The sequence below is a fragment of the Mycteria americana genome, chromosome 1, assembly GCF_035582795.1.
Source record: "Mycteria americana isolate JAX WOST 10 ecotype Jacksonville Zoo and Gardens chromosome 1, USCA_MyAme_1.0, whole genome shotgun sequence".
Lineage (NCBI taxonomy): Eukaryota > Metazoa > Chordata > Aves > Ciconiiformes > Ciconiidae > Mycteria > Mycteria americana.
In genome coordinates, this window is record NC_134365.1 from 1,519,228 (window position 1) to 1,538,269 (window position 19,042).

Here is a 19,042-nt window from a genome sequence, read left to right on the forward strand (position 1 = left end):
GTCCTGATCGCAACTTTTCAGAGCATGCATCATATATATTTTCTCTTCTGTTGAGACTGAGAATATCCCGATCGGGTTTTCTGATGGGAATAGCAGACCTTTAGAAGGATGCTCTGCCTGGACAGGAATGGCTCCGAGGGTTTTGTCTGAAAAATACTGAATTTCCAGGGCTGAGGGTTTGGTTTCCTTTGCAGCATAAAGTGATCTAGGACCACGCTGCCGCCGGGGCATGTCGATGCCGCCTCCGTCCATGCCTTCCTGCCATCTCCTTGTGTTTTCACCAGTCATCTTCTGTAGCCTGTTATTTTCAGTCATGTTGTTGAGCTGATCCTAGCTAATTTTAACCAGCTTGTTCTTGGCGAGATCAGCACCATGGTATCGGCTGTTGCCCCAACACAGTTGGAAGGGGGACAGGGTGAGACGTTCGGTGGCAGCGGGATCTTAGATGGGTTTAAAGAGGTTGTAAAATGGCACCCTGAGACACCGGTTTCTTTCATGGAAGAGCCAGAGATTTTCTGCTGGAGAAAACATGAAATGGGAGGACTGAGGGAGTGAGAAGTCACAGCCCTTCTGTGCAACAGCAATGTGAAATTGGTTACTTGGGGAGAAAAGCACTGGGAGAGAAACACCTACCAACGGGAAACAGATGCACCAAATCAGTCAAAAATCATAAAAATTCAGGGTGAGTACTGCTGCGGAGGAGCAGGAGTAGGTATCTCCTGGTGCTTGGGTCAGAGGACGGTCCCATGTCCAAAGAGAGAAATGTCCCTGCAGGCACAGGGTGATAGGAAGATGGTTTTTTTACAGTCGTGACCACTTGAGCATGCTCTGCTCCGAGATGAAAGTGCCAAAATCAAGAGGGAGGTTGATGAACCGCAGCCGGGAGCGTTGGTTTGCAGATCGTGCCTCTCGGTGGGCGTCAGGCAGCAGCACCGACAGGCAGAGCAAGGCTCACATCTATAACAGCTGATTTTCTGTACGAAAAATTCTTTGCATGTCAAATAAAGGCTTTTTTCCCCCAGAAACAGAAATCTGCCTGGGAAGAATTCGAATGAAGGCAAATAACCTGTGTAAAGCTGAGAAAACTGCAGGAATATGGGGCACATACCACGGGCTTTGCTGTTGGCCGTTTGGGGCTGCTACACAAAGGTGACCTTCCATCAAAAACCAGTTCCTCCATTGATTTGTTGGGGTTTCTTTTTGACTCCTGCCCTCCTAGGAAAGAGGAAACTGCCAACCCCCAGAATTCTCTCTTAGAAAGAGGATTATGTGCCCTATTAAATGGGGATTAATGAAATGAAGACGTCCTGGGAGCCAGGCTGCTGAATTCCTACCTTGGCTGGCCCAGGAGAGCTTCTCATCTCGCTTAACCCTTACCTGCCTCTGCTTCCCAGCCTGTGGACGGGAGGTGGAGCTGGGGGTTCCCTGGAGACTCAAGAGAGTTGGGTCTGCGTGGACGATGCGTGCTCCGCTCTGGCAGGACACCATGTGCTTTCCAGCCATCCGCGCAGGAGCAGCTGCTACCCGCAGCATTCGTCTTCAGTGGAAAACCCTGCAATTTAGAGGGAAAAAGGTTGTGATAGTACGTAGCCTTTCCAAGCAACTCTTTGCCCACGGATGTCAGAGCGGTGGCTCCGTGCAGCCACCACGCCGTGTCGTGACAAAGCTCAGGAACGCCGTCTTTGCACCCGCAATGAGGCTTCTGCCGCAGGAGCATGGTGGAGCGTTAATTTTTCCTGGGTGGCTGCAGATGCTGGTGGGAGAGCTGCAGACGCGTGCAGCAGAGGGTCCCTGCCAGGCTCCGCTGCCAGCCAACGGGCAGAGGTGCTGCTGCCCAGATTTGACACTTGCATTTTAGGACACCTGCACGCCACACCAGTCGGTTAGTAAGGGCTGGCTTGGCAGTCAGAAGTCTTGAACGTTGGTGTAGGGAACTTGCAAAGAGGAGGAGGAGGAGAATGATGATGATGATGATGATGATGATGATGATGATGATGATGATGATGATGCAGTCAGAAGTCTTTGACGTTGGTGTAGGGAACATGCAAAGAGGAGGAGGAGGAGAACGATAATGATGATGATCATGATGATCATGATGATGCAGTCAGAAGTCTTTGACGTTGGTGTAGGGAATATGCAAAGAGGATGATGATGGTGATGATGATGCAGTCAGTCTTTGACGTTGGTGTAGGGAATATGCAAAGAGGATGATGATGGTGATGATGATGCAGTCCGTCTTTGACGTTGGTATAGGGAATATGCAAAGAAGATGATGATGATGATGGGGAACATGCAAGGAGGATGACGATGATGATTCAGTCAGAAGTCTTTGACGTTGGTGTGGGGAACATGCAAAGAGGATGACGATGATGATAGGGAACATGCAAAGAGGATGATGATGATGCAGTCGGAAGTCTTTGATGTTGGTGTAGGGAACATGCAAAGAGGAGGAGGAAGATGACAATAATACTATGGGGCAATGTGCTGTCAGCCAGCCCAGCCAGCACAGGTCCTTGGCACTTCGCCTGTCACTCGGTGAAATCTGCTCCCTGTTTTTTCTTGAGTCTGAGTCTAATGGGGGTTGTCACACTTCCCACCTTGCTTGGGCACTGCTTGGGCCACCTGAGGCCGCCAGGGTGGCAGGAGGACTTGGGGAAATGCACATGTTTGGGTTTTTTCATTTCTTATATCTTTTCTTCTTTCCCAGACACCTCTTTATGGTACCCTAGTGGGTCCCTCTTGGAAGCATTTAGAGCTCAGCACCCTCCTTGGGTATGGCCGTGTGTTGAGATGTAGCAGGGGACGACCCAAAGCGGTTGGGATTGGGGCCACGTTTATTACGAGGAAAGTGTGTAGGACACAAACAACGAGACTCCTAATAAACTCCACTGGCTATCGCTAGATTTTCTGTGATTATCAGAGGTTCTGTACTTACAGAGGTAAAAAATAAGCCTTGGCTTAAAGTCTTTGATTATTCTGGCGACACTATAGCACATCACAAAAATACCTGAATAACGTCAACCCATGCAAAGGTGTATCTGGATGTGGGTGTTAGACTTTTAGCAGTGTTACGACTTTCATGTCCAAAGCCATTACCAGGTGTGTTTCCATATGCTGGAAAACACATATGCATATTCTCACCAGCAGAGGATGGGCAAGCTCTTAGACATCTCTTTTCACTGCAGTTTTTAGATTTCTGTGACCGAATTGTTTTCACGTCTGTCCTTTCCAAGGCGCTTTTGCAAAGGGCACCTTTACTTGCTCATCTTTAATGTTTTTATTAAAGCAGTAAGTCTCTGGCTTTCTCCACCGCCCTGAAACATGTCATTAGGAGGAAATGGCTGGCTCGGGAGACTCGTGATCTAATAAGGAAGAGTTTTGTACTTCCGAGATTGAGGTTCGAAGCCAGCTGAAATGGGCAGAGACCCAAAGTTTTCATCTAAAAGAGGTTCAGGTTTTTTAATACGCAGTGTTTTGTGATGCAGTTACATTATAATTGGCATTAGTGGCTCTGCACCCTCCTCCTCCTCCTCCATCCTCCTCCATTAGCAGTCATGTTAGAAAAGCTGATGACTCTGGTTCAAAGGCTTTTCCATCTGTGCTTCTGGGAGACGGGGAGAGAGGAGCTTCCACAGCAATTTTCCATGTTTCCTCTGGTCTCATAAACATCAAGGTCTGCCGTGTTTGTCTGACCTGTTGCCTTTCCAGCATGGTATGGATGAAGCAGCGCTCCTGCTCTGAATAGTCAAGCAGAGTAGTCTCACCTAAGCTGTCACGATGTGGTCTTTGAGATGCCAAAACGTAGGCTCGATTAGGAATGATTTGAGCGTGTGATTTATCCCTTGTACCTTTTTGGCGTCAGCAGGCCTTACTGGATCTGCAGAGCGGTGACTTTGTGGTTATTTTTATTACAGATCTTGGATGATGGAGGAGATCTCACTCACTGGATTTACAAGAAATACCCCAACATGTTTAAGAAGATCAAGGGGATAGTAGAGGAGAGCGTGACTGGTGTCCACAGGTAACGGGACAGGCTGGATTGTGGGCATGGAGATGTTTGGACAAAAGCATCTTCTGCCTCAGGTCACCGGTAGCAAAAGATCCCCAAGCTGTAAGATGCCACAGACTCAGCTGAAGTTGAGCCTCCTAATACATGGTCTGTGGTTTTCTTTCAGCGTGGGCTTGGCTTTCCCGTAAGAACTGTTTTAAATCTCTTGTATAGTGAAAGCAATAGATTTGGAACTACTGCTCTGAATTTCAGACGAGGAGTAGAAGCACCTACTGACCATCGCACGGCTGGAAAAAGTGCACAAGGTCTTGTTTTTCCAGCTGGGAAATAGGGGCAATGGTTATCTCGCCTCGTTTTGCAGGATGAAAAAAGGAAGGGATGAGGGTGTTGCACAAGAAGGGGTGGGCTTTGGAGAAAGTCAAAAGCGTAGTCCTAAGCTAAATCTATGGGAAGAAGTGAGATTTGGAAAGAGGAAATGAGTCTCTCGTTGGGGTGGGAGTCCGGAGAGGGAGAGCCACAGAGATGCAGCCGTATGACCGAGTGACATCCATCGGTCTGCAGCAGAAGCAGAATTGTGATGGGAGAGGTGGCTCCCAAGGTTAGGAGAGGTATCAGAGGTGCTTTTCCAGTGGCCTTAATCATATCAGAGGTGACAGAAAATAGGGGACTAAGGAGAAGAGCAACAGACTCTGCTTTTTTCTTTATTTTTGCAGGGAGAAAGGCTTGGCTGCAGCTCTTAGAGCTGTCCGAGAGTTTGGCCAGAGGTGCAGGCAGCCTTCAAAACAGGGAAACGAAATATTTGAAACAAGGAAGCGACCGATGCAGGTTTGCAGCCAGCGGGGTCAAGAAAAGGACCTGATAATATTTTTAGCATCAGGAATCGTTCCCCGTTTGGGCAAGAGAGATGTGCAAAAACAAAGCAATGTTAAAAATTGTTCGCCGCGGTCTCGTGCCAGGCGCGGGATTGTTTTCTGAGGTTGGTGGTATCGATGCCTGCGTGCGGGCAACGCGTGCCCCTTACCTCCAGGGGCCAGGCAACGTGGGGACTGAGGGTCCCCAGACGACAAAGCGGGACTGGGGAGAAACCTGGAGGTGGTCTGCAGAGACTGACCGAGGGAGCAGGTTCTCCTTCCCAAGGTCTGGGGCAGGGAGATGATTTTCAGATTGTCTTCATAGCCGTAGGGTAGCGTTTAGATTCATTTTTAGTGGTTTTACTGCTGCCAGGTCAGTCTGCTCTCAGAAGGAGGAGGTCAGGTTGGTGTCTTCCCCACCCTGGTTGTTTCTTGTACGACATCTTGGTGATTACACTCCTACTGCCGTTCAGATGGATGTTTTGTTGCAGATGTTGACTGCAGCAGCTTCACATTGCTGTGAATGTTACCCTTCTGCGGCCATTTCTTTTTGTCTTGAGCTGTAAGAGCGTGAGGAATTACAGGAGCTCTCATCTTCTGTTGTGTGAAGCAGGATTTGGGGGTTTTGTCCTTTTGAGGACATCAGAGGATGGTCGTAATATCAACAGTTATGAGGCACGTGGAGCCTAGAGCACCTTCTGATCTGTGCTATTTGACGTTTTTATGAAATGCCTCTTGCCAACCTGGTAGTTCTTCAGTAGGGGAGGGAAACGGGTACGAACGTCTGTGGAAGGAAGAGTGCTATTTCCCCTCCTGAAATGAGCAGCTCCTCTTCAGAGGTTATATTTGACTCTCCAGATGGGTACTGCTTACTCCAGCGAAACACGACCTTGAGAGCACACAACAGTAGAGTGTGGGGAAATATTTTTCCATTGATCATCTGTTTCTTCCCATATTCGTAACAGGCTGTACCAGTTATCCAAAGCAGGGAAGCTCTGCGTCCCAGCCATGAATGTCAACGACTCGGTCACAAAGCAGAAGTTCGACAACCTGTACTGCTGCAGAGAGTCCATCCTGGACGGGTAGGTACATTGGGGCCACCCGAGCGGGGCCATGTCCCTTGCTCGGGTTGTGTTGGACCCCACAGGGAACTGGGTCCATGGGTCTGTTCTACCTGCCACTTCAGATCATTTTAGATCAATTGATGTGTCAGAGGAGAACAAGGACCCTTTATTACCTCTGGTCCATCCGCTTTGTATGGGAATCTGCAAGGCATTTTGAGACAGCACCTATGTCTCTACGGGTCAGAAGGTCCTAAGACTTATTTGTACAATTGTACGTAAAGCTCTACAAACATATGCGCAGCAGAAAACCAACGCTGAATTTTGTGTTGGTAGGATAATGATCCTGCAGCAAAGACCTTAGCATCTCTAGAAGCGTGGATGCAATATTTTTAACCCAGCTACATGTATGAATGGGGCGTATCACTTACATTCTGCCTCTGCTCCTCTTTTTGTGGAGAGCACCTCTTCTCTTTTCCCAGAGTGTCTAGAAGACACATCAGATATTTTATTAGCCATAGTGATATAAGACACTTCCCAGTGCCCTTCAAGGCAGCTCACTGAGTCTTTGTGCTCTCAGGGTGATGTTGCCCTTCCACGTGTGTAGGTGACTCCCATGCATTTTCCCTTCTCGGTGAGCGTGGCTGGAGCTGTGTTCAAGCCCCGCAGCTTCTCGTACTCCTGTGTGAGGACTTCAGAAGTCCTCGCATATGGCTACAATACTCCTTCCCATCCCTCTTACCTTTGTGGCATCAGGATAAAACCCATCTGTGTCTGTTGCGTGTGTAGGAGTCAACCAGCTGCTTCCTCACAACATTTTTTGCCTTTCTAGTTTCCTTTTTTTATCCTCTCCTGTGAATATACAAAAAACCGAAAGAAAATAGAAGAGGTTGTGGTAGACCAAGACTTTATCCCGTAACAGTTGCGTGTCCAAAGCGTAGACTTGAGTCTGAGGATTAAACCCTGTCCTTCAGCTGAGCATAAATAAATAGGTGCAGAAGGTGGGAATGACGGGGCCGGTGAATGCTTTATCCACCTCTCCCCACCCTGGTCCTGCAGGATTTACAGCCACGTGCCATACAAGCAAGCAGAAGAGGGTTTGCTTCCCTCTGTGCTCCCTCCCCGCCAAAATCCCAGCAGGCAGACCGTGGGACTGGGAGCAGCTCTGCAGCATCCTGATGGTGCTGTACTTTTTAGGATCGGACAGGAATCAGTCACTGACGGATACGTGGGCACTGCGAACATGATGTATCTTCTGAGATTGTTGGTCTTGAGATGCAGTGCAAAATACTTGAAGCTGTGATCTAGAGAGAGTGTAAATCTCAGTGATCTTTTTTTTCCTCTCTCCCTCTCTTTTTTTTTCCCTTTATTTTGATGGAATTGGGTGGCCGTGTCCCCACCACCTCCACCACCACATTTTGTCAAAGCCAAGTGAGATTAGGACAAGTTTTATTCTTACACTTCAGACTACGACATATTGCAGCTGGTAGTGGTCCCAGTAGACAAGTAAGCACAGAAGCAAGGACGAATTTGATTTTCCAGACTGGCGTTGATGCTGATGAGATGAATACCAGAGGAAAGATTGCCTGCTCTGTGCCAGGTGGCTGTGGTGCAGAGGAGGAACCCTCTGTGGAGAAGACAGCCTGCTTCAAGAGAAAAGGCTTTTTTCACGTTGATAACTTGGTATGGCTTAAAGTTTAAACAAGTCTCGAGATCCGCAGTTCTCGGTTCCTTGCCGACGTAGAAATGTCGCCTTCTGTTTAAGCAAAGTCCATCTGGCAGTGCTATTGGCGTTAGCTGTGCTACCGCTGCCTTCAGTCTGGTAGCACCAGAGGTTCTCAGAGACCCAGCGTAGGCTTCCCTGTTGATGGCGGACTCTGCTCTAACATCTTTCTCCCAGATCTTTGTGGGATAGATAGTAGAGTGCCTCATTCGTCACCTCGGCTTTGAAGTGGTCTTCCTGGTAGTGGTCATCTTGACCAGGAGAAGTGAAGAAGACTCACGTTTGTAAAACCTACGTGTCCAAATACAGGGGCATGAAGATGATCTTTGAAATGTGTGCAAGTGCCATATGAGTTAGTGAATCACCAAATATGCTTCCCTGGGTGATCTCCTGCACGTGCAGTTTCTTCCCCACATTTCCATCACACGTTGTTCTAAAAGACTAAATTTTGGGCTCCTTGTCAAGTCAGCGGTGATGGTATCTGGCTCTTCCATGCCAAGGTGTTTTATTACAGAACCTGACACCGCAAACAGCCAGTGGTTTCTTGCCCTTTCTGCCCATGAAAATGGGAAAAGTTATATCAAAATCATCAGCTGGTCTCCAGAATGCATACAGTCTGTGAAGGTGCGATGTGGAGAAGCTGTTAAAGGAGAAGCCGCTGCCCAGGCATTCACGCACCATTCAGGGAGTTGCACAAACACCACCCGAGACTTGAACTGCTAGGACTGGCGTACTCCAAGATGCGATGCGTGGCTAACTGGGCTTTGCTAAAAGCAATAATGGGAAAAATGAGGGTGGTGAAAGGCTGGAGCAGGTTGCCCAGAGAGGTGGTCAATGCCCCATCCCTGGAAACATTCAAGGTCAGGTTGGCCGGGGCTCTGAGCAACCTGATCCAGGTGAAAATGGCCCTGCTCATGGCAGGGAGTTGGACTAGATGACCTGTAAAGGTCCCTTCCAACCCAAACCATTCCATGATCTGATGAAAACACCTTGATGAAGTAATTCTTCTAATTAAGTAGCCCTTCCTTCTTTATTACGGCCATGCCTCTGCTCTGTGGCCACAGGGTTCAAGACTCACAAGGCAGCCTCTGTCGTGGGGGTCGGCTGCCCGGTGAAGAGTTGCCCCCAGGTTTTGAATGTCTGAGGACACAGCTTTTAGCTCCACGTTCCATGTGTAGCAGATGCTGTCGGTGGCTAAGAAACATTAAAATCTTTAAAATCTTTACCTTCTCGTCTTCAGTTGTGATGGATGATGGACCTGATGGGTTAGGTAAGTTGGGATTTGAGTTAAGTCTGGCCCAGGCATCTAAAACTGGGCCAAGGGAAATCTAAGCAGAGGTGCAATTAAATCTGCTGTGGTTTTAAGCTAAATTCTTTCGGAAATGTAAGGGAATTTCACCTTCCCTGCACTGCTAACCTATTTACTCGTGTGCTAAAAATAGCCTGTAATGTAGGACACTCTTAGGGAGAAACCAGAAGGAAACTGAGTGGAAAGGAGAGCTTTATTTGTGCAAAGCACTGGGATTCTGGCAATACATTACCACTTTCCTGCTTCTTCTGTAGTTATTTCTGTGGGGTATTTTGACTTTTAAAAAAAAATTAAGAAAAAATATTTTTTAAAAAGTTTTTAAATATTTCTGGAGTACCAAAACAAAGGGATCCAACAACAACAAAAAAAACCCTCAAAAAACCAAAAAAGGGATCCAAACCCCAAATCCTTCCTCTTTGTGCATTTCACTGGTATCACCCACCCTTACGAAAGGAAAAAAGTCAGGTGTTAGGTGCCTTTCGGGTCCTCTCTGCACCCAGAATTGCTGTGCGTCCTCAGGGATACAGGGTACAACCATGGTGTTCAGGAGGAGCAAACGGAGAAGGACCGCTGTCCTTCACAGCGTCGTTAGTGGAACAGATCTTACTGCTGGTCTTTAATTGGTTTTTTCTTTTTCCTTAGCCTTAAAAGGACAACAGACATGATGTTTGGAGGAAAGCAAGTAGTGGTTTGTGGCTACGGGGAGGTAAGGGGTTCATATTTTACATGCGGGTACTGCATGTAAAACGGGCACATCCTCGGCATGGCTTTATCCGACGGGGCTTTTCTGTCCTCGTGGCTTTTCTCTGCATCTGCAGGTATCTTCAAACCTGACGGGTTTGCCAAAACTGAAGATTTTCTTGATTTCCAGTATATTTCTTTAGTGTTAAACAGATACCAAACCTGAATCTTAAAAGACATGAGTATTAAGTATGCTGAATATCTTTCATATCTGAATATTGACATATCCAGATATTAATATACCATATATTAATGTTATCTTTTATGTTTATATTATATATCATACTCTAGCTAATATAATATTAAAATATTCAGAGGCTGGGTTCTGCAGATGTACCGTGCAGCCGCAGCGTTGCATGCTGAAGCGTGGTCAAGAAAGAGAAGTTAATCTTGACTTACCCCTGTGCTTTCACCCCCAAACGGAGGAATCCTCTCTTGAGGCGAGACTGGGATATTCACCCTTTGGCAGTTCTTGTTGGGACCAGTTAACACCAGTTATGGTGGGCTGTGCTGTGGGTGCTGTACTGGGACTCTTTTTTTTTTTTTTTTTTTCCAAAGAGCTGAAATGGGACAATTTTCTCACATGTAATCGCATTTTTTGGGAACCTTTGGTCATTTAACTGTTCCCCTGAATTCCCCTGTGAGCTGCACCATATGTGCTGTGTGAAGGTTAAAGCTCGTTAACCCTCGGAGATTAAACCGTTAAGCTTCCTAAATAGAGTAAAGGTTACAAGAGACTCTTAAACTTTCCCAGAGATAAGCGTAATCTCTTGTTATCGTGGTGCTTTCCAGATACCAGGATGTTTTGGGGGAAAAAGAACTCCCTGGGACCAAAATCAACGGCACTTTTATACTTTTTAGTGCCTCTCAGCTAAGCTGGGCCTGACTCAGGTCTTAGATTACTCCAAATCCAGGAATTTCACGCACCCAAAAATTGCGTATATGCAACCAGAGTTGCTAAGAGGGTTGCAAAGGGCTCTTGGGGCTGCAGAAGAGACGCCCGGAGTTGTACATCCCCTGTAAGCGTCCCACGGCCGTATTGATGCTCGGCGTCTCCCGAGCTCTCGGCATCTCACTCTTCCTCTGTGCTCTTCTCCCTCCCCAGGTTGGAAAGGGCTGCTGTGCTGCTTTGAAGGCCATGGGCTCCATAGTGTACGTGACAGAGATCGATCCGATCTGTGCCCTCCAGGCCTGGTAAGCAGTCGCACCGAGCCCAGCTTCTTCTTTAGGCTTTTTTTTCCCGGGAAAACCGTGGCCAGAAACCACTTGGCAGTGGTCCCTCCCGAGAGGGATGCTGGTGAGGGGTTCGTGGCTTCTCTGTGTCCTCGGAGGGACCCACAGCTCTCTCCTATGGCCAGAAAAGGGTTCCTGCACTAAAGCATCACCCACTTTATCTGTATCCCACGTGCCAGCTTGCATAATCATAACCACAGTGGCCAAGAGTTTAACAATATGGCTTGAAAGAGTTTAATGGTATGGCTTGAAAGGATGTTGGGAGTGAACTGCAGCCTTTGAAGTGCAAACTCGGGCTTTACTGTGCCGTGCACACACCTCACCCGAGGGATATTTTGGTTTCTGTCATCCCCCACCCCTCACAAACCTCTCCTCGCTAACGCCGGTACCCTGACGCAGGGCTGAAAGCACACGGCTGTCCCCTCGCACGGGCACGTTGCAATTATACCCGACCTCGTTTCCTCCCGGTAAAAGTTGTTCTGGTGCAGAGATGCTGCTTCTGCATCCCAAGGTGTGAGATGGGACGTGACTATGAAAGCAGAGTCCCAAAACCACCCAGAGCCTTATTAAACCCGCAGCCTCTTCCTAACAGCAAGCTTTCCAAGGGCTATCGCGGTGAGAAAACTAATGAGCCCTGCTTAATCAGCAGAGCTGACCAACTTTGTTTGCTTTGCAACCTTCACAAGTGGCACATCCAGCACCCGCATCCTTAATTGTGAATTTGGTCGTTTGCAGCAACCCCTTCCCTGACTCTGCACAACGCCCTCTCGTAAGGAGTTTGCAGTGGGGGGAAAAAAACCCCAGTAAATGGGACATACAGCAGAAAAACATTACTTTTTTTAATAGGAACTATGATTTTGCAGCTTGTGAGAGTCACAGAAATAAGTTCTCGGGAGGACTGTCAACAAATCCTAAAAAAAATCCTGCCCTTGTTATCCGATGTGCTGAATACACCTTGCTCGGTGAAGTCAGGAAAGACTTGCTGAGTGCTCAGCACTTCTAAAGATCGCGTAGGTGCCTAAATATGGATTGCAAGGTTAATGATAGACATCTGTGGGTTTGGGGTGTTTGGGGTTTTTTTTTTTAAGATGATCTAAATCCATATCAGAAAGGATTGTGCAGCAGGAGGGCGAATCTGCATCTTCTGGATGTACTTTGCAGGAGTGGCAGCTTTAAAAAAGCCGTCTCGATTGAAAATTGAGATTTGCAGATGTGGAGGCCTTGACAGAAGATGTGAAACCGCCAAAATCTCTTTTCACTTCTCCCCACAACAGTCCCAAATCCTCCAGGTTGACTCCAGAAACCCTCCTAATGGCTTGGGGTACATGGCCCTTCGCATGCTGCCTTGCTGTTTTCTGGTCTGGCATTAGAAAGTTAAAATGAGTATCTGAGAATCACTTAATGGGGTTTTTTTCTATTTTTGGCGTGTTTTTGCTGCTTCTCAGACTACTTTTCCCCTCCCTCTCCTCTTAGCATGGATGGATTCCGGCTCGTGAAACTCAATGAAGTCATCAGACAAGTTGACATCGTCATCACCTGCACAGGTATGCGGACCCTGAGGCAGGAGGAGGGGTCGTCAGGGATGCGCACCCCATAATCGGGTCCATCTTTTTCCAAAGGAAAAGGCAAAAAGGTAGGGAAAGTGAACATGGGTATTTATTACGGATATTGCTGTCTGGCAGGCAACAAGAACGTGGTGACCAGGGAACACCTGGATCGGATGAAGAACAGTTGCATCGTCTGCAACATGGGGCACTCCAACACCGAGATCGACGTGGTGAGCGCAGGGACGTGCAGGGACGGCACGGGGTGGGGTGACGGTGCTTTCGGGACCCTTCGGCAGCTGCGTCTGACCCGTGCTGCTTTAGAAAGCACCTGGGAGGAGATAAAATAATCCATCGCTCCCCGTGTCTCAGCAGACACTGTCAGATATGTCATCGTCATTCCTGCCATCCCAAAGGACGCCAGCGAGCCAGGCAAATTGCTCCAGCTTCCAGCGTAGTGTCTGGTATCCACCAGCCTCGTTCCTTCCCCTAGAGAGTCAGTGAATCACCCTCTCCAGCCCAGTCCCTCTGTTTCTGTGTTATTACACCATTAAGACCCAGCCAAGAGTTCAGCTTGGTGCCACACAGCACGCTCGAGCCCACGGCGTTTTACCGAACGGCACTGAAATCTGCTCGTCTGTGCTGAGAGATGAGTAGAAAAACAGGAGAGTCTTGTCTGAAGGTCAGTGGAGAATTGCTCGGCCAAACCCGTGGGTTTAAAGCCATTTTCTGTGCTCGAAAGAAATGACCGCAGCCGTGCACAGTTTAGTTGGTGACCATGAATCCTCTTCAGCCAGAAGAACTTGAACAATAGTTGTTGCTGGAGCTTTGATGTATTGTAATCATAAAAATAGTTCCAGGTTATGATTCATAAAGGTTTCATTGGTCTGGGACTGCGACCGGACCCAAAGGAAACTATAAGCCCAGGACAATGTCAGCGAGTTGCTTCCTCTTTTCATTCCTATTATGTAGCTTCTGGTTTTTGATCTTTTGCCAGCGCTTTAACTATTTTAACACTGTGTTTCAGGCAAGCCTGCGTACACCCGAGCTGACCTGGGAGAGGGTGAGGTCCCAGGTGGACCACGTCATCTGGCCAGACGGGAAGAGAATAGTCCTTCTGGCGGAGGTGAGTTGCAGGCAAAGGAGCAGGAATTGCAACCGGTTTGCTGCTTGTGGAGGAAGAAAACAAGGGCTGGATGAGCAGTGGAGCCGAAGTGCATCCAGAAATCACCTCCTTGGGCCTCAGGAGCTCAATAGTCCCTGTGCTTGAAAGGCTTGGTGTAACCCTGTTTTGGCCCATGAGTTACTGGAACGCAGAAAAGCTCCTGTGTTTTTATTTATCCCACTCCAGGGTATCTCTCACAAGGTATTTTATCAGATTTTTCACTTCTAAATCATTTTACTGAGTTATAAGGGCAACCAATATCTTGGGATTCAAGTGCATGTGATAAATGGCGTTTCATCCCAGAAGGGACGCGTTTCACCGGTGGTTCTTGTACCTTCTGTAGGGATGTAAACTGGTTTTGGTGCCCTGTTGAGATTAACAACCAGTTTTTGCTTCCCAGGGCCGCCTGCTGAACCTGAGCTGCTCCACCGTCCCCACCTTCGTCTTGTCCATCACTGCCACGACGCAGGCGAGTAGGGTTTGGGCTGAGCCAAAAGCAGCCTCTCGCTCCATAGCGGGCAGCAGTTACTTACCTAAGTGTCTTCTCCATCCAGGCTTTGGCTTTGATAGAGCTGTACAACGCTCCCGAAGGCCGCTACAAGCAAGACGTGTACTTGCTGCCTAAGAAAATGGGTAAAGATGTACTCGTTGCCTTCTCTTTTTTGGTTGTGAGATTGAACAGATGGGAGGTTTTGCTAGGCTGGGCTGAGGATGGCAGGGCATCGCAGCCTCCTGGGCTCTCTTGTTTGCCTCCCTGCCAAGCTCGGGGTCTTCTACCAGGTTCTTCCCACTGGGTCTGGGCTCTTCGCTGAATTGGATGAGTTGTTTCCCTGTCCCACCTGGGGAAAACAGGCTGACGCACTTGGCCGACCGCAGGAGTCCATCCGTGCTGATGCAGGGGATTTTCAGGTAGGGCTTCTGCCAGCAGAGCTGCCTTTGTTGGCTGCAAAGACACGTAGTCCCTGACCAACAGCTCTGCCAGCAGAACCCCCTCCTGAGGACACAAGCTATACTGGCCACGCTTTTGTTGCAAAACTGGACTTTTTTGTGTTAATTGTGTTTTTTGAGACCAGGTGCAGCTTGTCCCTAGCTTGGGCCTTAGGTGTCACCTACCAGAAATGCCCAGTGGCTCCTGCATCAGTAGAGCGTCCAAGCTTGCCCAAGGGTACGGCGTAACGCAGCAGCAGACCCAGGAGTCCTGCTGGAAGGGTATTTCAGAGAAAGGTTTTCCCCTCTAACTCAAAATAGATGAGAGCCTTGGTTTTCCCCATTCAGGGTGACGAGCAGTCCTGCAATTTAGCAGCAAAGGCGTGAGGAGTGATGCCTTTTCCAGCTGGGGCTTTAGGGACCTGGTGCACAGCAGGTGGGGGACTCGTTGCCTTCCCCTGACCCTACTAACGAGGCTTGAAATCGTTTCAGATGAGTATGTGGCAAGCCTTCACCTCCCAACGTTCGATGCCCACCTGACGGAACTAACGGATGAACAAGCAAAATACCTGGGACTGAATAAGAATGGACCTTTCAAACCAAACTACTACAGGTGCTGCTCCTCATCCTCTTTCTTTCTTCTGCCATGAGTCTGGGGTACACGTGCTGGGGGGGGCAGAGGAGACGGGGTTTAATCCCACCGGTCCCCTGAGAAGATATCACGGGCTTTCTGATCATTCCCATCGCCACGTAGAAAGTGGTCTGGCCAGGAAGGGCACGGCGCGGTTGGAGCTGTGACGCAGAGCGCTTGGCAGGACATGAGCCCTTTGTATCTGGCAGCAGCTGTCACCCAGACGTGGCAAATGGCAGAGCGATGCCATCCGGCCAACTCAGATGACAGCTTTATTTTTAAAGTTTGACAAAAGAGGAGATGGCACAGAGCAGCGTTCGCCCCTCATGCCAGGGGCTGCTCGGGCGGGCTCGGCTCAATGGCTCTCCTCCCCCAGCACGGAGTGTGCTGATCCCCCCAAAATAATAATAATTTTCAATATGAGCCCCTGGATCATTTCCTTTTTCCACGCTTATGTTTGTAGCCAACAGTGCAACGCATTTTTTACCATGAAAATGAAAAAATGGCTTTGGGGAGGGGGGGTTGAAGCCTCGATCCTTTTCTTGCAGGAAAAGGCATTTTCTTGGCACACAGGCCTTCAGCGCTCACGCAAGAGCAACACCACACCAAAATGCTCCAGTTTGGGGGTTCAGTGGGTTTTTCCAGATCCTGAGCTTTTTTTTTTCCTGCCCTGTGCTGCTTGCAAAATTATTATGGTGCTGCTACACCGCCGTGCCCTCCCATGGAGGAATTTCCTCCGGTTCAATTTTCTTTGCCCAGTTTTGCTGTCTGGCTGTGGTCCCGACCTTGCGGGGCGTGTGGTTTGTCCCACGCGCAGAGAAGTTGGGATAAGTAGGGGGTCACGGCAAATTCCCTGCATCGAGGGAGAGCCATGCCAGCTCAGACATCCCCTGTGCACCGTGGGGTGGAGATGTACTGAGACAGCTTTGGCTTGGTGTCCTGCAGGAACTTGAGCCTCCAGATACAAAAGGCAGAGTCGAGTTTTCCGAAGTTCCCTATTTTGATGTGTAGGTGCATAGGATGGGAGGTGAGAGGAGATCTCCAGGTGCACGTAGCCTCTTTTTCTGGATATAACGGGCAATTCGACTTCATCCCCGTGCAGCTCAACAGCTTGCTTCGTTAAAGCAAGCACCTCTCTCTCCTTACGTGTAGCTTCGTTTGTGATATGAATTATCTGCTTTTAGTTCCCAGTCTAACGGGAGCCCTCCTGATAGTTTCAGCCAGTTTGAGCCAGGCCCCGGTCTTTAAGGCTCTTGCACCTTCAGTGCATCCTCCACGGTTTCTGAGCCAACGTTGCCGCAAACCGGTGAGACTGAGTCCCTGAATCAGTCGAGCACCGTTGAATTTTCCCCTTCCCGTACTCGAAGCGAGAGGCAGCGTTCAAGCAGCGAGGGCAGGCAGCTAAATATAACGTGGTATTTGTGGGGGAGGAGATGAGGACTGAGTCCCTTTCTAAATAATTTCTTTTCTTGGTGTCGACCCCTCCCGAAATACACCGTGTTGATGCTGGGGGAGCTTCGTGTCTCTTCCCCAGTGAAAACCTCATTTTCTCTTCTTTTCCCCAGATACTAAGTTCCTGCCGCTGTATCCCAGAGAATCGCGAGGAACAAGAACCCAAGTCTTTTCTCAACTACTGTACAGGATGAAACAGCGCAAGCTTCCTAAGTTAGAGCCGGGCTTGCTCACATAGTAGACAGTGTGTTTAGGTTATTTATTTATTAAATTAGAATACTGTACATGCGGCCTCTGCCACTGGTGTTCGTACTGCCGCGGGACTGGGAGACGGTGGATTTCTTTCCATTTGTTTCATTTTTCTCTTTGGGTTGTTCTTTTTCGGGGCTGGGAGAATGGGGGAGGTGAGGAAGAAGCTGGTGGAATCGAATCGCTGCGATGTACTTGGAATAGTCCATTATCACTGTTAATCTGATGCGCATGATGGGAGCCACGGGATCCAACTTCGAGCTCGCACGTTGCTTTTGGTTTCCTTCGCATCCCAGCGCTTCTTCCAGCGGAGCAGGATCCCGGCAGCCGTGAGAGCCAGCCAGAGGGCGGCCAGGTTTGCGTTTCTCATGCCATTTGACAACACAGCTAAGAACCTCGTTTGCTCCAGGCACTGCCGACCAGCCGGGTGCCGCCTTGGCAGCGAAGCGGTAAATCTCGCCGGCGATCGCTGGAGAAACCTCTCATAATTCTGCCGAACTGCCCGAGGGATGGTTCTGCCAGCAAGTCGGTGAACTTCGCCTTAGCACTGCTGAAAGCTGTAACGAAGGGTCCGGTCATTAGCGTCAGCCAGGGATAGCCCCTAGCGCGTGGTAGGAGCTGGGAGGACAGAGCGGTGCCCGCTCGGAGGCAGACCCTAACGGACGTGGTGGCGGTGGGGTAGGACCCACCACTACTCCCTTCTTCGCAGCCCCGCAGTATTTTCCTGCTGCTTACGTTACGAGTGCCAACCTCCTGCGGTTCAACCAAAGTCATATTCCCAGTGGGGCTATGGGGCAGCCTTGCGTGCCCGAGCTGGTGGAAGAACCTTGCAACCTCGCCGACAAATGCTGCTCATGTGTCGGGGAGCTCTTCCAAACCCAAGCGGAGCTCGTCGGCCATCCCGGCTGGGAGGACCCGTGTCCACGCAAGGTCTTTCTCCAACTGAATTTCAGTCCTCGTTGGAAATCTTTGGAGTTTTATTTTCTAGTAATATTTGTATGATGAAATCTGGAAATCCCCTTTGAGTGTGAGAGATGTACGCCGGCGTAATCCCCACCCCGATTTTGTGTGCAGGGAAGAGTTTAGCATCACTAAAACCCTTCAATCACCTCAAATCTTGATGCATCAGAGCCAATGGAGAACGAATTTGCCATAGTTACTTGTTTTAGCCCAGGATGTCCCACCTGAACACTGCGGACAGCACAGCATGCTGACCAAGGTGATTTTTGAAGTCTCCATGTCTCATCAGAGTTGCTTTTATGGTTCACATGGAGAACATGGTCCTTCCAAAATAAAATTGCCTGACCCCGTGAGCTCAAAAGCCTTTATCCTGTGGTTGCTGCTTTGGTACCTGAGTTCCTCATCAGCTACAGATTCTTGTTTTGTCCTTGCAGACTTCTTTGCTGTCATGAAAAAACTCTTTTGTGGCAGCTCGTTCACGTACAAGAAAGGAAAAACTGTGGAATTACGATCTCAGTGGCCAAGTACTTCTCGCAGCTCTTGATGCCAAGGTCTGAAGTCAGCTTGACCACAAGCTGCTCGTCTTCGGAGCAAACGTTCTCATATGCTTGCTTATTCCAAGTTTCTCTTCAAAATTTCTCAAAGCCTAGAAGTAAGACCTTAAGAAGACCTTGAGAAGACCTTGAGGAGAGATGTTAGACCTTTGAGGAGACATTAGGCCTTTGAGGAGACCTTAGGGATTTGAGAAGACTTTGAGGAGACGTTAGGGCTTTGAGAAGACTTTGAGGAGATGTTAGGCCTTGGAGAAGACTCTGAGAAGACCTTAGGCCTTTGAGAAGACTTTATCATACACTGATCACTAACCACAAACTCAAAATAATCTCTACTCACTCATGAATTTTATCCAGATCCTGAGGTTTTTGGGAAGAGTCCCCTGAACCATTTGAAATGTCATGTTCGGGTCTTTCCCGGCGCTGGAGTACCTTGGTCTGCATCAGCCAATGAACCCCAGAGTTTCTGTTGTTCTCTGCAGATGCGCAGCGTGAAATCCTGCTCTCGGTCGAGGTGAAACGCGGTTGTGGGGTCATGTTGAGCAAAGCAGCTTTTGGAAATTAGGTGTCCCAACTGCAGCCGCTTCTGCCCCGGGAAAATCCTTCTCCATCCGCATGACCCTTCGGTACAGCTCA

At 48.8% G+C, this 19,042-nt stretch overlaps 1 protein-coding gene across 1 annotated transcript in view; it reads left to right on the plus strand.

Moving 5' to 3' along the window:
* The window catches only part of AHCYL2 (adenosylhomocysteinase like 2), a 104,270-nt gene extending 87,340 nt beyond the window's left edge, over window positions 1-16,930 (plus strand). Inside the window, exons 7-17 of the mRNA XM_075511220.1 lie at window positions 3,915-4,021; window positions 5,826-5,942; window positions 9,596-9,659; window positions 10,800-10,888; window positions 12,401-12,471; window positions 12,610-12,704; window positions 13,499-13,597; window positions 14,037-14,105; window positions 14,191-14,269; window positions 15,056-15,176; window positions 16,760-16,930. Coding sequence (XP_075367335.1) covers window positions 3,915-4,021; window positions 5,826-5,942; window positions 9,596-9,659; window positions 10,800-10,888; window positions 12,401-12,471; window positions 12,610-12,704; window positions 13,499-13,597; window positions 14,037-14,105; window positions 14,191-14,269; window positions 15,056-15,176; window positions 16,760-16,766 — 918 coding nt within the window. The 3' untranslated portion in view covers window positions 16,767-16,930. The remainder of the gene's footprint in view (window positions 1-3,914; window positions 4,022-5,825; window positions 5,943-9,595; window positions 9,660-10,799; window positions 10,889-12,400; window positions 12,472-12,609; window positions 12,705-13,498; window positions 13,598-14,036; window positions 14,106-14,190; window positions 14,270-15,055; window positions 15,177-16,759) is intronic.
* Window positions 16,931-19,042: the final 2,112 nt, after the last annotated feature.